Source organism: Mustelus asterias, chromosome 11 (assembly GCF_964213995.1).
Source record: "Mustelus asterias chromosome 11, sMusAst1.hap1.1, whole genome shotgun sequence".
Classification (NCBI taxonomy): domain Eukaryota; kingdom Metazoa; phylum Chordata; class Chondrichthyes; order Carcharhiniformes; family Triakidae; genus Mustelus; species Mustelus asterias.
In genome coordinates, this window is record NC_135811.1 from 18,614,455 (window position 1) to 18,627,185 (window position 12,731).

Below are 12,731 nucleotides of genomic sequence, written 5' to 3' on the forward strand. Positions count from 1 at the left end.
ACACATTGGGTTAGTCTCCTGGAGAAGGCCATGCTGATGTAATGGGGATTGTTAATCCAGGCACTACCCAGTTTTATTTTTCATGTTTCTGAAGTTTTGCAGACTGGAATTCAGCAAATAGCATTGTTAATGTTGTTTTAATTACTATTCAACTACATAGTTTGTAATTAAAATGTTTTTGTGATTTTTATCTTTTTAGTGCACGTTATTTTCTGTGCCTTACTTGTCCGTTTTTTGTAGAATCATAGAATCCCTACAGTGCAGAAGGAGGCCATTTGGCCCATTGAGCCTGCACCGACAACAGTCCCACCCAGGCCTTATCCCCCGTAACCCCACGTATTTGCCCTGCTAATCCCCCTGACATTAAGGGGCAATTCAGCATGGCCAATCAACCTAACATGCACGTCTTTGGGAGGAAACCAGAGCACCCGGAGGAAACCCACACAGACACGGAGAATGTGCAAACTCCACACAGACAGTCACAGGTGTCCCTGGAGCTGTGAGGCAGCAGTGCTAACCACTGTGCCACTCGTGCACTTTTCAATAAAAAAAACAAAATGGTGAAAGGAAGATCAGTCTGCCTGTGAACAGCAATATAACTAGCAGCTAACATCTGTTTCATGCACATAAATATCCCAAGATGCTTTAATTAAGGGCATGAAAATTGGATGCGAAGTGGAAATTGAGAGTAAATTGAAGAAGTAGATTCTAAGGAAAGATGCAACAAGGGTTGGTGGGGCACGGGAAAGTCCTTTGGGCTGTGGTAAAGCAGCAAGTGGTGGACAAAGTTAAGTCTAGAGGCAAGATGAGAGCATGTGAACTGGGATGAAAGGGTGGGCAAGGCATTAAGGAGATTTTTAGTTATGGATTTTCTTCCTTGAAATCCATACAATGTTTAACCAGTGGGAACATTTGTAAAGGTATGAGTGAAAGGTGAAAATAGTATGCTTGTGTGCTGCTTTTGGATAAGCTTGATTATATTGATTGGAGCGCAGAAGATCCAATAGCAGACTTATGGCAAAATCAAACTTAGGGATCACAGTCATGGTGAAGTTTCAGTGGCAGCGAGTTGAGAAGTCCAAAGGCAAAAAAGCAGATTACTTTTCTAGTAGCTTGAGATATAGGGTTTAAAATCCAGCTTAGGTTCAAGTTGCCTACCAAGGTTTAGGTGGTGATATGTAGAGGGACAGGTAGTATTGGAGAAGCAGGGGGGCTGCAGAAGGACTTGGACAGGTTAGGAGAGTGGGCAAAGAAGTGGCAGATGGAATACAATGTGGAAAAGTGTGAGGTTATGCACTTTGGAAGGAGGAATGGAGGCATAGACTATTTTCTAAATGGGGAAATGCTTAGGAAATCAGAAACACAAAGGGACTTGGGAGTCATTGTTCAAGATTCTCTTGGGGTAACGTGCAGGTTCAGTCGGCAGTTAGAAAGGCAAATGCAATGTTAGCATTCATGCCGAGAGGGCTGGAATACAAGAGCAGGGATGTATTTCTGAGGCTGTATAAGGCTCGATTCAGACCCCATTTGGAGTATTGTGAGCAGTTTTGGACCCCATATCTAAGGAATAATGTGCTAGCCTTGGAAAGGATCCAGAGGAGGTTCACAAGAATGATCCCTGGAATGAAGAGCTTGTCATATGAGGAACGGTTGAGTCCTCAACCGTTGGAGTTTAGAAGGATGAGGGGGGATTTTATTGAAACCTACAGGATACTGCGAGACCTGGATAGAGTGGACATGGAGAGGATGTTTTCACTAGCAGGAAAAACTAGAACCAGAGGGCACAACCTCAGGCTGAAGGGACGATTCTTTAAAACAGAGATGAGGAGGAATTTCTTCAGCCAGAGAGTGGTGAATCTGTGGAATACTTTGCCACAGAAGGCTGTGGAGGCCAGGTCATTGAGTGTCTTTAAGACAGAGAGGTTCTTGATTGATATGGGGATCAGAGGTTATGGGAACATGCAGAAGAGTGGGGATGAGAAAAAAACAGCTATGATTGAATGGCGGAGCAGACTCGATGGGCTGAGTGGCCTAATTCTGCTCCTATATATGGTCTTATAGTGTTTGGCTAGGAAAGGTGTATGCAGGCAAGGACTAGGTGTGAAGTTTATTTTCTCCTCTTCCCAACCCCCCAAACAACATCTCTTATTTTCTAACAAGGAAATTCTTGATGTAATCCAATAGCAGATGGAATTATGGAGTTTCACAGCTGTTTGTTGGCTCCAGGATCTGCCACTAAGAACTGGGATTGGCTACTCAACTGGTGCTTTTTGAGAAATCTTGATCAAAGATATCAGAATAGATTCATTATTTGAAGTTAGAATGTCAACCTGTGTTACCTATTAACTTGATTTGCTCAAATTCAAATGTGGTTGATTATTACAAATTTACCTCTATGGCTGCTGTAAGAAGTCTAAATGTTTGACTCCGAATTGCCTAATGTCCACTTGACTTCGCATAATGATAATACTTTATGGTCCCGAACTGCATTTTCTTTTGCACGTATGTATGTCCATCTCCAAAAGTGAATCAAGCCCGAACTACTTCAATCCAGGCCTGGTACAAATTGTTAGGCTGTTATTATTTTGTATGAATTGTGCTGATTGATAATACAGCTTTTTTTTATACAAATGCATGTGCTGCACTTCTCCACACTAGATGTGTCCTTTGATTTGAACAACATTTTTTGACTATTTTCTCCACCAACTGTTGACTGCCTCACTGGATACTTTTTACATTAGAAATATTGACTGTCTTTTTGGCTCTTGCTTGATCTCTGTTCATCTGTCTGAGTTTTTTATCTCTTGTAGTTTAAGAGGGAGAGTCACTCCACTCCCTGCCAAGCACCACCCAGTAACTTGCCAGCACAATGGGTGTGATCGTTTGTTGTTAGGAAATTGTTAACAAGCCTTTCAATACCCACATTTCATGTGGAAACGGTCGCTGCACTTAGATTTTTCTTGTGTGAATACACTTTGCTTAAAATCGATATTCAAAAATAACTCTTCTTTACTCCAGTCTATCCTGTAGATAAATGATGAAAAGATTCTCCAATGATGTTTTTTTTTACAGGTAAATATCAAATCCTTGGAGGATGTGGTTAGGGCTTATCTTAAGTTAGCTGAGGAAAAGACTGAAGCTGCTAAAGGAGAGTCTCAGCAGATGGTACTGGATATTGAAGACTTGGACAATATTCAAACTCCAGAAAGGTAAGTTTTCATCAAGGGCTTTGGTGCCACTGGCTTGTGTATTTGGAGCCTGAAAGAATTGAAATTTGAGACTTTTCTATGTACGGATATTCTCAAGGTAAATTGAGTGGTATACTGTTAGCAGGAGTTTCCCATGTAATGTATCTATTAATCATGTATATGTTATTAATTTGCTCTGGTGGTATTTTCTTTAAACTGTCTTGTTTTTAAGGCCAGAAAATAGTATTGTGGTTTTAAAAAAATGACAATCAGCCTGAGGTCATTGAGTGGTTATTTGGTCAAGGAATGTGAAAATTTGAATGTGCTGGGTCAGTTGTATGCTCTAAGTTGGAAGTGCACTTACTTAAGGATCATACTGTAAATGTAAAATTCCTTAGTCAAATAACAGTTAAACAGTGAATGGTCTGAGGTTCTGATTATTTAACGTTAGCTTTTGTGGCCTTAAGTGACCTTCACTGTCCCAAAGAAAAAAAGCATTGTGTTCTGTAAATTATCTCACACCATGACATGATCTGGAATGTACTGTCCGAAGGGATGGAAAACTCAAGTGTGATTGCCAAAGGAGAATTTGGATAAGTACTTGGAGAAAATTTCAGGCAAGGCATGGAGTGGGACTAGCTGAATTATTCTTGCGGAGAGCCAGCACAGATTTGGCAGGCTGAGTGGTGCTGTGCTGTAACCATGCTATAATGCATTATTTGGGCACTGTAAAGCCATGTCCCTTTAAAGTTATAAAGTCTAATTGTTAACAGAAACTCAAGTCAGCGATTAACCTGCTAGCTTAAAGCAGGTCAGAAGTGCCCAGTGCTACTGTGATCATTTCACATCTGTACCAAAAATGTGGCATAAGAGTCCAATACAATCGATATGCTGGGTATCTGGAATGTTTGCAATGTACTGTTTTAAATATGTTCAAAGACAGAATCGGTAAAATAACCGTTTTATTGAAACAGTACAGCTGTACTGCAGCTTTTAATATCAAGAACCACTTCTGATCTGTTATACCAATCAACACACGATGCATAAATACATGCCGGCCCTCTGTAAAAACAATTCAGCCAGTCCCATTCTGCCTTTCCCGTTAACCCTGAAATTTTCACTCCAGGTACTTGTCCAAATTCCCCTTTGGCTATCACAATTGAGTTTGCCGTCTCTGCCGACAATGCATTCCAGATCATGTCACACAATGTAATGTGATAAGTTACATAACACGTTTTGTTTCTTATTTTGTGCATCTTTTAATACCGATGAAACTCAAATTTCGTTGTACGAGTTTCTGAATCATTCCATCGGCGGGGCAAGGAATTATGTTAACAATTGGGAATTGAGAAAAGTTTCCTTGGTGTTTTACTCTCCCTGTAAACGTACAAGAGGCTAATTTGTGGTATTTTTGTGGTGGGATTGCGAGGCAAAAAAAATCAATTGTAAGTTGACTCCTGCTTGTCTCAAATGCCTGCACCCACTGCCACCAATTTTTAAGCCTAAATTCATCCTGCTCTCAGATTAAACGGCTGACATTGAAGGATCCTGTGCAGGCATTGGTGGCAAATTGTGAAGTGGTGAACTTTTTTGAGGGCATGAGTTTTGCTGCCAGTAGCCATGAGGTTGGAATCCAAGTCAGTGAGAAAGAAGTCCAGATATGTGGGTTACTGATGTATGTGGAAATTGTGGGAGAATGCTGCTGTTGTGCGAATAAGGAAGCAGCCTAAGTGAACAGAAACAAAAAAACCAGTCCGCACTGAAGCCATGGTGTCTAAATTTGTGCAATGGCTGAGAAAATGATTACTAAGCCTGATATCCTGATTGAACTGTTTTCTGTGCAAAATACTTTTCTGCCAGTAATGTATTTTGCCACCTCAGAATTTTGTAAAATAACAACTTTGTGCACACCTCCAGCATTGAGTCCCAGGCATGGCATAAATTGCTCTGATGTTTTGAGACGTTTTTCATGTTCTTTGCAGTATTTTGCTGTGCTGTTTCTTAAAATTAATTCTGGGTAGGTCAGTGTGGAAGGGAGTTTTAGTTATTTGGAATTGCATGAATAGGCTTTATAGCAGCTTTCTTAATACAAGTTCATTCAGTTTGCCTGTATTAAACTACTCATTTTTTATTTTTTTAAAGTTGACGCTGCCACCATCTTCTGTGTCATTAAATATGGTTGAAGTTGCACAGAAGCTGTTGGATTGGATAAATCTGAGACAGAAAAAATGTGTCTAAGCTTTCAATGTTGACTATTTACAGTGTGCTGCTTAGTGCTGTTAGTGGTGAGGATACCCAAGATCGTACAGATCGTCTGCTGCTAACTCCATGGGTTAAATTTCTTTGGGAGTCTTACAGACAATGTTTGGATCTATTGCGTAACAACTCTAAAGTGGAGCGCCTTTATCATGACATTGCTCAACAAGGTAGAGGTTTTTTTTTGGTGAACTTGATTTTCTGTCTAATCTGTCATCTCCCCCAATGCGCGCACACATACCCCTCCTTTGACTAACTTCTTAAATGGTGACATGACCTCTGCTTCAGTTATGAATTGCATAGTTCTTTCCACAGATTCAAACCCATTGTTTAAATCTCTCCTCTTTGTCCTAAATCTTGTGCACTTAATGTTATGTGTATATTGCCTCATTCTAGATCCCTCAACTGTTGAATATTTTTTAAAAATCGACCTTGCCTAACCCCATTTCTAGTGTAAACCCCAAACACTGTAGGGTATTCCAACTGTGGCCTTAGTAAAGTTGTATATTAAGGTTACCATTATATTTTGAGGTTTAATATTTTACATCTACTTATATTAGCTTTTTTTATGTCCATCAATTTGAGGTGGTTTTGATAATCATTGCATTCAAATGTTGCCAAAATATGCTATCAAATTTTTGCCACTTTTTGCCCATTCCAGCATTTTATCAATATCTTATTGTAATTTTCTTTTCATCTTCAGAATGATTTACTATGCTTCCTATTTGAGTATTGTTTGAATTTGGATGCTACTTCCTGTTTGTACGTCAACAATTTGTATATTGACTTAGTGGACGGAAGCAGTTCCAGTACAGTTTGTTGGAAATGGCTATCCCCATACAATCACCAAGAAGTGGCCCTTACCACCACTGTTTCCTCCCTTCTAACCTAAGATGTAAAAAAGGATGCTATGAATAAATATATAGCCACCTTGTCAAGTAGATAATGTTTGTGAAATGTGATGACATTTTTGTAATTTTACTTTTAACAATTTTCCTTGCAATGAACGTAGTACGTCTGGTATTTTTGTCTTGTTTTTCTGTGAAGGATTCCACAGTTGGATGGAACCTCAAAGAGGCTGACCCCATTTTCAGTTGTGGACAGCTCCTAATGTTAATATTGCTATTTTTGTTCAGCCATTGCTGCAAGTGTTATCTGTTGCTTTTGGTGTTGAAAAGTTACCTCGACATTATCGACTCGTCTTTTTTGCAGCTTTCAAGTTCTGCCTGCAGTATACTCGTAAGGCAGAATTCCGCAAGTTATGTGACAACTTGCGTATGCACTTGGGACAGATCCAGCGTCACCATAACCAAAGCACAGCAATCAACCTTAATAATCCTGAGAGCCAATCCATGCATCTGGAGACTCGCCTTGTACAGTTAGATAGTGCAATCAGTATGGAGCTTTGGCAGGTAACACTTGAACTTCATTAATTACCATTGACTTGTCTATAACGAGTTGGTTGCCTAAGGCATAGCTTATTAAAACATTACCATTTAGGGTTATTTAAATTGCTGTCATTGTGTTGGATCCTGTAATGATAAAAGGGAGTCAGATTGTGAACTTTCATTAAATGAGCAGACAGGTTCATTCCCCAATTACCTGCTATCTCTTGGTTCCATGAAGCATCGTAGAATGAACTTACTGCTGCACAAAGGACATTCTAGATAACCACTTGTAGTGGAGGGAGTAATTCCTTAGAAATCCTATTTTACATTTGATACTCTCTTGATTTTGGATAAGGGTATAATTCATGTCCTGCTTTGTTGGTGTCAAATCCTTGCCCATTAACCATATGCTGGTGTGCCTCCAGGTAGACCTGGAAGGGAAAAATATTCTAGTTTTTTTAAGTACTGAAAAGCCAATCTTTGCTAGATGTGTTCCTGAATCTATCCATATCACTTTGAGTCAAATACACAATGATTTACAGTGCATTTAAACATTCAGACACAGGCTGCATCAGAGGTGATTGCCTTGATTACAGCCTTTCAAAGTGCTGCACGCAAGAGATCCAAAAGGATGATTCAATGTCAAGACCTAAAACAGCCGACACATGTTGGTTTAATTGATCAACAATGTTGAAACTATTAGCAATGTTAAAATAGATTTATTTGCTGCTTGGTTTGCAGGAAATGCCTGCTATGTGGGCACCCGTAATAAATGGAGCTAACTTTAGATGTAATTTCCAGTCCCGGCAACAAGATGGATCCATAAAGAGATTGCCAAACCTGTCAGTAGGAACACTATTGGTTGAGATGTGGATTAGAATGACGGGCGGCACGGTAGCACAGTGGTTAGCACTGCTGCTTCACAGCTCCAGGGTCCCGGGTTCGATTCCCGGCTCGGGTCACTGTCTGTGTGGAGTTTGCACATTCTCCTTGTGTCTGCGTGGGTTTCCTCCGGGTGCTCCGGTTTCCTCCCACAGTCCAAAGATGTGCGGGTTAGGTTGATTGGCCAGGTTAAAAATTGCCCCTTAGAGTCCTGGGATATGTAGGTTAGAGGGATTAGCGGGTAAAATATGTGGGGGTAGGGCCTGGGTGGGATTGTGGTCGGTGCAGACTCGATGGGCCGAATGGCCTCCTTCTGCACTGTAGGGTTTCTATGATTCTATACCTCCTAATTAAATCCATTAGGTCTTTTTAAACCTACTCCTAAAAATATTTAACTGTGGGAATTCAAATTTTATATAAATGTTTGAATTAATGAGGATCCGGGTACGATGTTTGTTTATAAAGCATATTTATTTTGTAGGAAGCTTTCAAGGCAGTCGAAGACATCCACGGGCTATTCTCCTTGTCCAAGAAGCCTCCCAAGCCTCAGCTGATGGCCAACTACTATAATAAAGTTTCCACAGTATTCTGGAAATCAGGAAATGCTCTGTTTCATGCGTCCACTCTTCACCGGCTGTACCATTTGTCCAGAGAGATGAGAAAGAATCTTTCTCAAGAGGAGATGCAGAGGTGCAAAAATATTTAACTGCATAACTAGTAATGAACACTGAAGTGTTTTAGATTATAATAAAACACTAGGGAGAAGAGACATGTTGATCGGTGGAACACAGCATTAAAGTTATATGGTGAAGTGTAGTTGATATACGAATGCTCTACACCATAGAATGGCAAGTAGTAGGTTCCAGTTTCCCCATGAAGGTGTGAACTCTTGATCTCAAGGTCCTGATCTTAAAGTGCTTCCCATTATTGAAACAATATGAATAATATGATGACTCCAGGTCAGTCGCACTTGGTAGTTGCAGATGAGGCTACTTGTACAAGCTTTTGAAAGCAAAATTATATGGAAATAATTGGAGAAAGACTACAAGAGAAAGGTGACCTTAATGACAAAAGCAATATGCTACAGATGCTGGAAATGGAAAAAACTAAAAACAAGAGGTGCTGGAAATATTTAGGTCAGGCTTTAATGGACCGTAATTTCCAGGCTTCCCAGCATCGGATTTAGGAGGAGTACCCCAAAGATATGTTGGGGAATCCTCTGAGGTTCCTAGGTAAATATTTATATGGCAATTGTCTAGACATGCTGGCTTCCTCTGGGCAATTGTACATCCTGGGACCCATCCGAGAGAGTGATTTAAGTTGCTAACTTCAGGTGGTTCCACAAAGGTTATGCTAATAGTTATTCAGGAAAAAGTTAGAAGAATTAAAACCTCTTCTAACTTCTGTGTAATTTAAAGGAACAGACTGACCTGCCCCTGCATGCACGGGACCCACCCCAAAACCGTGGGCCCAACAGACTTGCAGCACACTCTCCCTCTCCCCCCCCCTCCCCCAAATGAATGGGCCTGTCTCTCAACATCCCTCCTCCCTCCCACCCCAATCTTATCCACTTGCCTTAGAAACTTGTTGTCTCCCTGGCCTGTTAATTTCAATTAGACTTTTTAAACATACCTGTTTTAGGGCAGTTAGAACAGTTAAAAAAGGAGTGTGTCCTCTGTTAGACTTCGACGCTGAGCCCTGGTGAAAGCTGCGCTGCATCGATGTCGCCCGGCCTGAATCAGGAAGGACGGGCAAGGAAGAAATTTGGAGGTAGGTAAGTTGGTATGGAGTAGTAATCCAACACTGATTGCCACTCAAAGGAACTTGTCGCCCAGTGTTTAAGGTAAATCAAGGCGGAGAACAAAAGAAAAGGTCTTATATGGTGGGGGGCAGGACACATTAAATTGCAAAAGTAGCTGGTAATGGGACAAGAACAAGTAATAAAGTTGGCCTTTGAATTAAGCAACACTAATTGCCATCAGAAAAGGAAAAGAAATGGTGTACAGATTATGATCTGAAATTGAACTCAGTTTTTAGTTGAGAAAGCGGTTCTTAATCGTAAGTTTGAGATGCTGGTCTTTGTGCTTTGAGCTTCATTGGAATGTTATAGGAGGCTGAGGACAGGAATGGGATGAATAATTAAAATGGGAGACAATTTAATTATCTGGCAAGGGCAATGGGATTTTTAAAATACTCAACTTTTCTTTGGATTTTAAATGATAAATTACATAAGAACAGTCTTGAACAATTATTTTGGGCTACAGCGCGCAAACTAGAGGCTAGAATACATTTCTGCACTGTGGTTGTACCTATACCTGGGACTTCAGTTCAAGAAGGTAGCTCGCCATTATCTTGAGAGCAACTAGGGATAGGCAATAAATGCCAGTCTAGCCAGCCATGCAGACATCCCATAATTGAATAAATTTAATGGTATCATTTGATGTGGAGGTAATCCCTGCCTCATTAGATTGTAAGATAGCAGGTCCTAAAAGAGTAAAGAGCCCCGATTTGATTTTTTTAATGCAAGAAATAGTAAAAAGTTCTTGTTGCATTGGCAACGTTTTATCAATTTGCTGTTTATTTCTTCAAAAAATACAGGCTAGCTGCTATTTGTGATAGATACAAAGCCAGAGTATGCTGAATGTCAACCCCTGGTGCTTTTAAGGGTAGTAATTGTATTGCATGTGTGTGTAAAACCATTTATGCTGAAATATTTTCTAGTCACAACACGTAGTTTCCCTGTGCACTGAACTTGTAGTTAAAATCACTTTAGTTGAAATAACTACTGCTTTCCGTTAATAATGTGTTTTGATAAGTTACATTAAATGTATGTTTGCTTTTATTGTGGCAAGTGTTATGTTCTCTGGTTGATGCAACCATTTGATTTACTATATTCACAGGATGTCTACCAGAGTGCTTTTGGCTACTTTATCAATTCCTATTACTCCTGAAAGGACAGACATTGCCCGATTGCTCGACATGGATGGTATTATCGTCGAGAAGCATCGACGACTGGCTACGCTTTTGGGATTACAGGCACCTCCAACTAGACAAAGTCTAATTAATGACATGGTATGATTTTGGTGTATCCAAATGGCCATCCCACCGAACAAACCTTAATTTTGATAACAGTGTCATTTGTTCTCTGGATATGACACTGGCAAAGGTCAGTGTTTATTGCCCCATTGGCGTGGCATAGAAAGACCGAATGAGGTAAACGCTGTAGGTTTCTCCCTCCCCAAAGGATGTCAGTGAAGTACCGAAGTTGTTGGGAAAATACAACCACTTCCTGACTTTTTTCAGCCAGCCTTTACTTTGATATCTTTTTAATTTGAAGTTAAATTCTCAGTAACATGGTAGGATTTGAACTTGCATTCTATAGATTACTAACCCAGTAAAATAACCATTCCACTACTGCGGTGCACCATTCCAGTGTTTTTTTTTAAAAAATTGATAATTAAGTAGAAGGCTGGGGATTTGGAGAGACTCTGTCCTTCCTTCATGTAATGGTAGAAATTGTTTCATTATCCAGAATGTTCTACTTTTTTCTAAGAAGCGTTTTTACTTGAGCTGAAAATTTTGTTGATGTACGGATGGATTTGCCATTGTGGCAAAGTGGAATGCGTTGTAAAAAGGCATGTTTCATTATCTCGATTCTCAATCTTAATGAGATCTATGATATTTCTTGCATGCCAGAATAAGAGTTGAAGGTTAATTAGCAGCATGACTAATTCGAACGTAGCACTGCTGCCAGTCACCTTCAGACAAGATCGACCATACAGGGAATTCTCACTGTTCGTAAAACACAGCAGGCCAGCTATATTAAGATTCAAAATGAGGAGGTCGTCAATGAATTGTGTAATAGTTAGTTAATAAATGGTCTCTGTAGTAAATTCTTTCCATGAATTAAATTACATCTTTAACATGCATTTTATTTAATTTGTTTTCTGATCTAGCATTGGCAAGGTATTTATGTATATCTTGCAGACAAACCTGTATAATAAATCTACTCCAGTGGATATGTAAGATCGTCTTCTATTTCATTAGTAATTTCATTATCTGCCAACCAGAATCTTGATTGTCAGTTTCAGAGAATCCAGTTACACTTCCAAGATGAAATATGTGGCAAATATTCAGGCAGTGCTGGTAGTTATGTATTTTGCAGAGATTTGTTGAAAATCTTAGGATTTGATATTCATTTCAAATGGCTAATAAAATTCTCTGTAACTTCAACAAAATCCGATTAAGCGTCAGTTGTCACAGTTTAATGAGGCACTTTTAGATTCTTGGTATACTGAGGTCCTTCAGTGTCCATGGTGTACATATTAACATTAAAATGGGAATATGAAAAATTTGATCTATTAAAGCTGAACTTTCAGCCAATTTTCCTTTTTTATTAGTTGACTTTAATCCATGTTAGGTTGATTGGCCATGCTAAACTTCCTCTCAAGTGTCCCAAGATGTGTAGGATAGGGGGATTAATAGGGTGAATGCATGGAGTTATGGCAGTAGGACCTGAGTAAGGTGCTCTTAAAAAGAGTCAGTGCAGAATCGATGGGCTGAATGGCTTCCTCGTGCACTGTAGGCATTCTGTGACTTTGTGGATAAATTGTTTCAGGGCTGTTCAGTGATGCCTTTGATTTTACTTTACGTCTCCTTTCTGAGCCATTATTTCTCCTCTTTAAAAAAAACAGGTCCGTTTCAATGTGATGCAGTATGCTGTGCCTGAAGTGAAGGGTGTGTATAATTGGTTAGAAATGGAATTCCACCCACTCAAGCTCTGTGGGCGTGTTACTAAGGTAACAACTACATTCAGCTTCTATATTTTGTGTTTGAACTGTTTTGCAGGGATAAGTTGAATGTCTAAGATGTACTATTCAAGTTATAATGTTCCAATTTAAAGCTAATCCAGGGTTTAAAAAGTTGAGGGCGATCTAATCAATGTAACACAGATAAAGAAAAGCTACAGGGTCAATGCAAATAAACAGTTTCCCTTGATAGATGAAATCAGAACAAG

At 39.7% G+C, this 12,731-nt stretch overlaps 1 protein-coding gene and 1 non-coding gene across 2 annotated transcripts in view; both read left to right on the forward strand.

Moving 5' to 3' along the window:
* eif3s10 (eukaryotic translation initiation factor 3, subunit 10 (theta)) overlaps positions 1–12,731 on the forward strand; it is a 37,462-nt gene that overhangs the window by 7,432 nt on the left and 17,299 nt on the right. Inside the window, exons 3-8 of the mRNA XM_078223239.1 lie at positions 3,073–3,209; positions 5,451–5,614; positions 6,657–6,856; positions 8,196–8,404; positions 10,615–10,786; positions 12,409–12,513. Coding sequence (XP_078079365.1) covers positions 3,073–3,209; positions 5,451–5,614; positions 6,657–6,856; positions 8,196–8,404; positions 10,615–10,786; positions 12,409–12,513 — 987 coding nt within the window. The remainder of the gene's footprint in view (positions 1–3,072; positions 3,210–5,450; positions 5,615–6,656; positions 6,857–8,195; positions 8,405–10,614; positions 10,787–12,408; positions 12,514–12,731) is intronic.
* LOC144501047 (small nucleolar RNA SNORA19) lies at positions 11,348–11,484 on the forward strand. Its single transcript, XR_013499034.1, has one exon. It is a non-coding gene; the product is annotated as a small nucleolar RNA SNORA19 (small nucleolar RNA).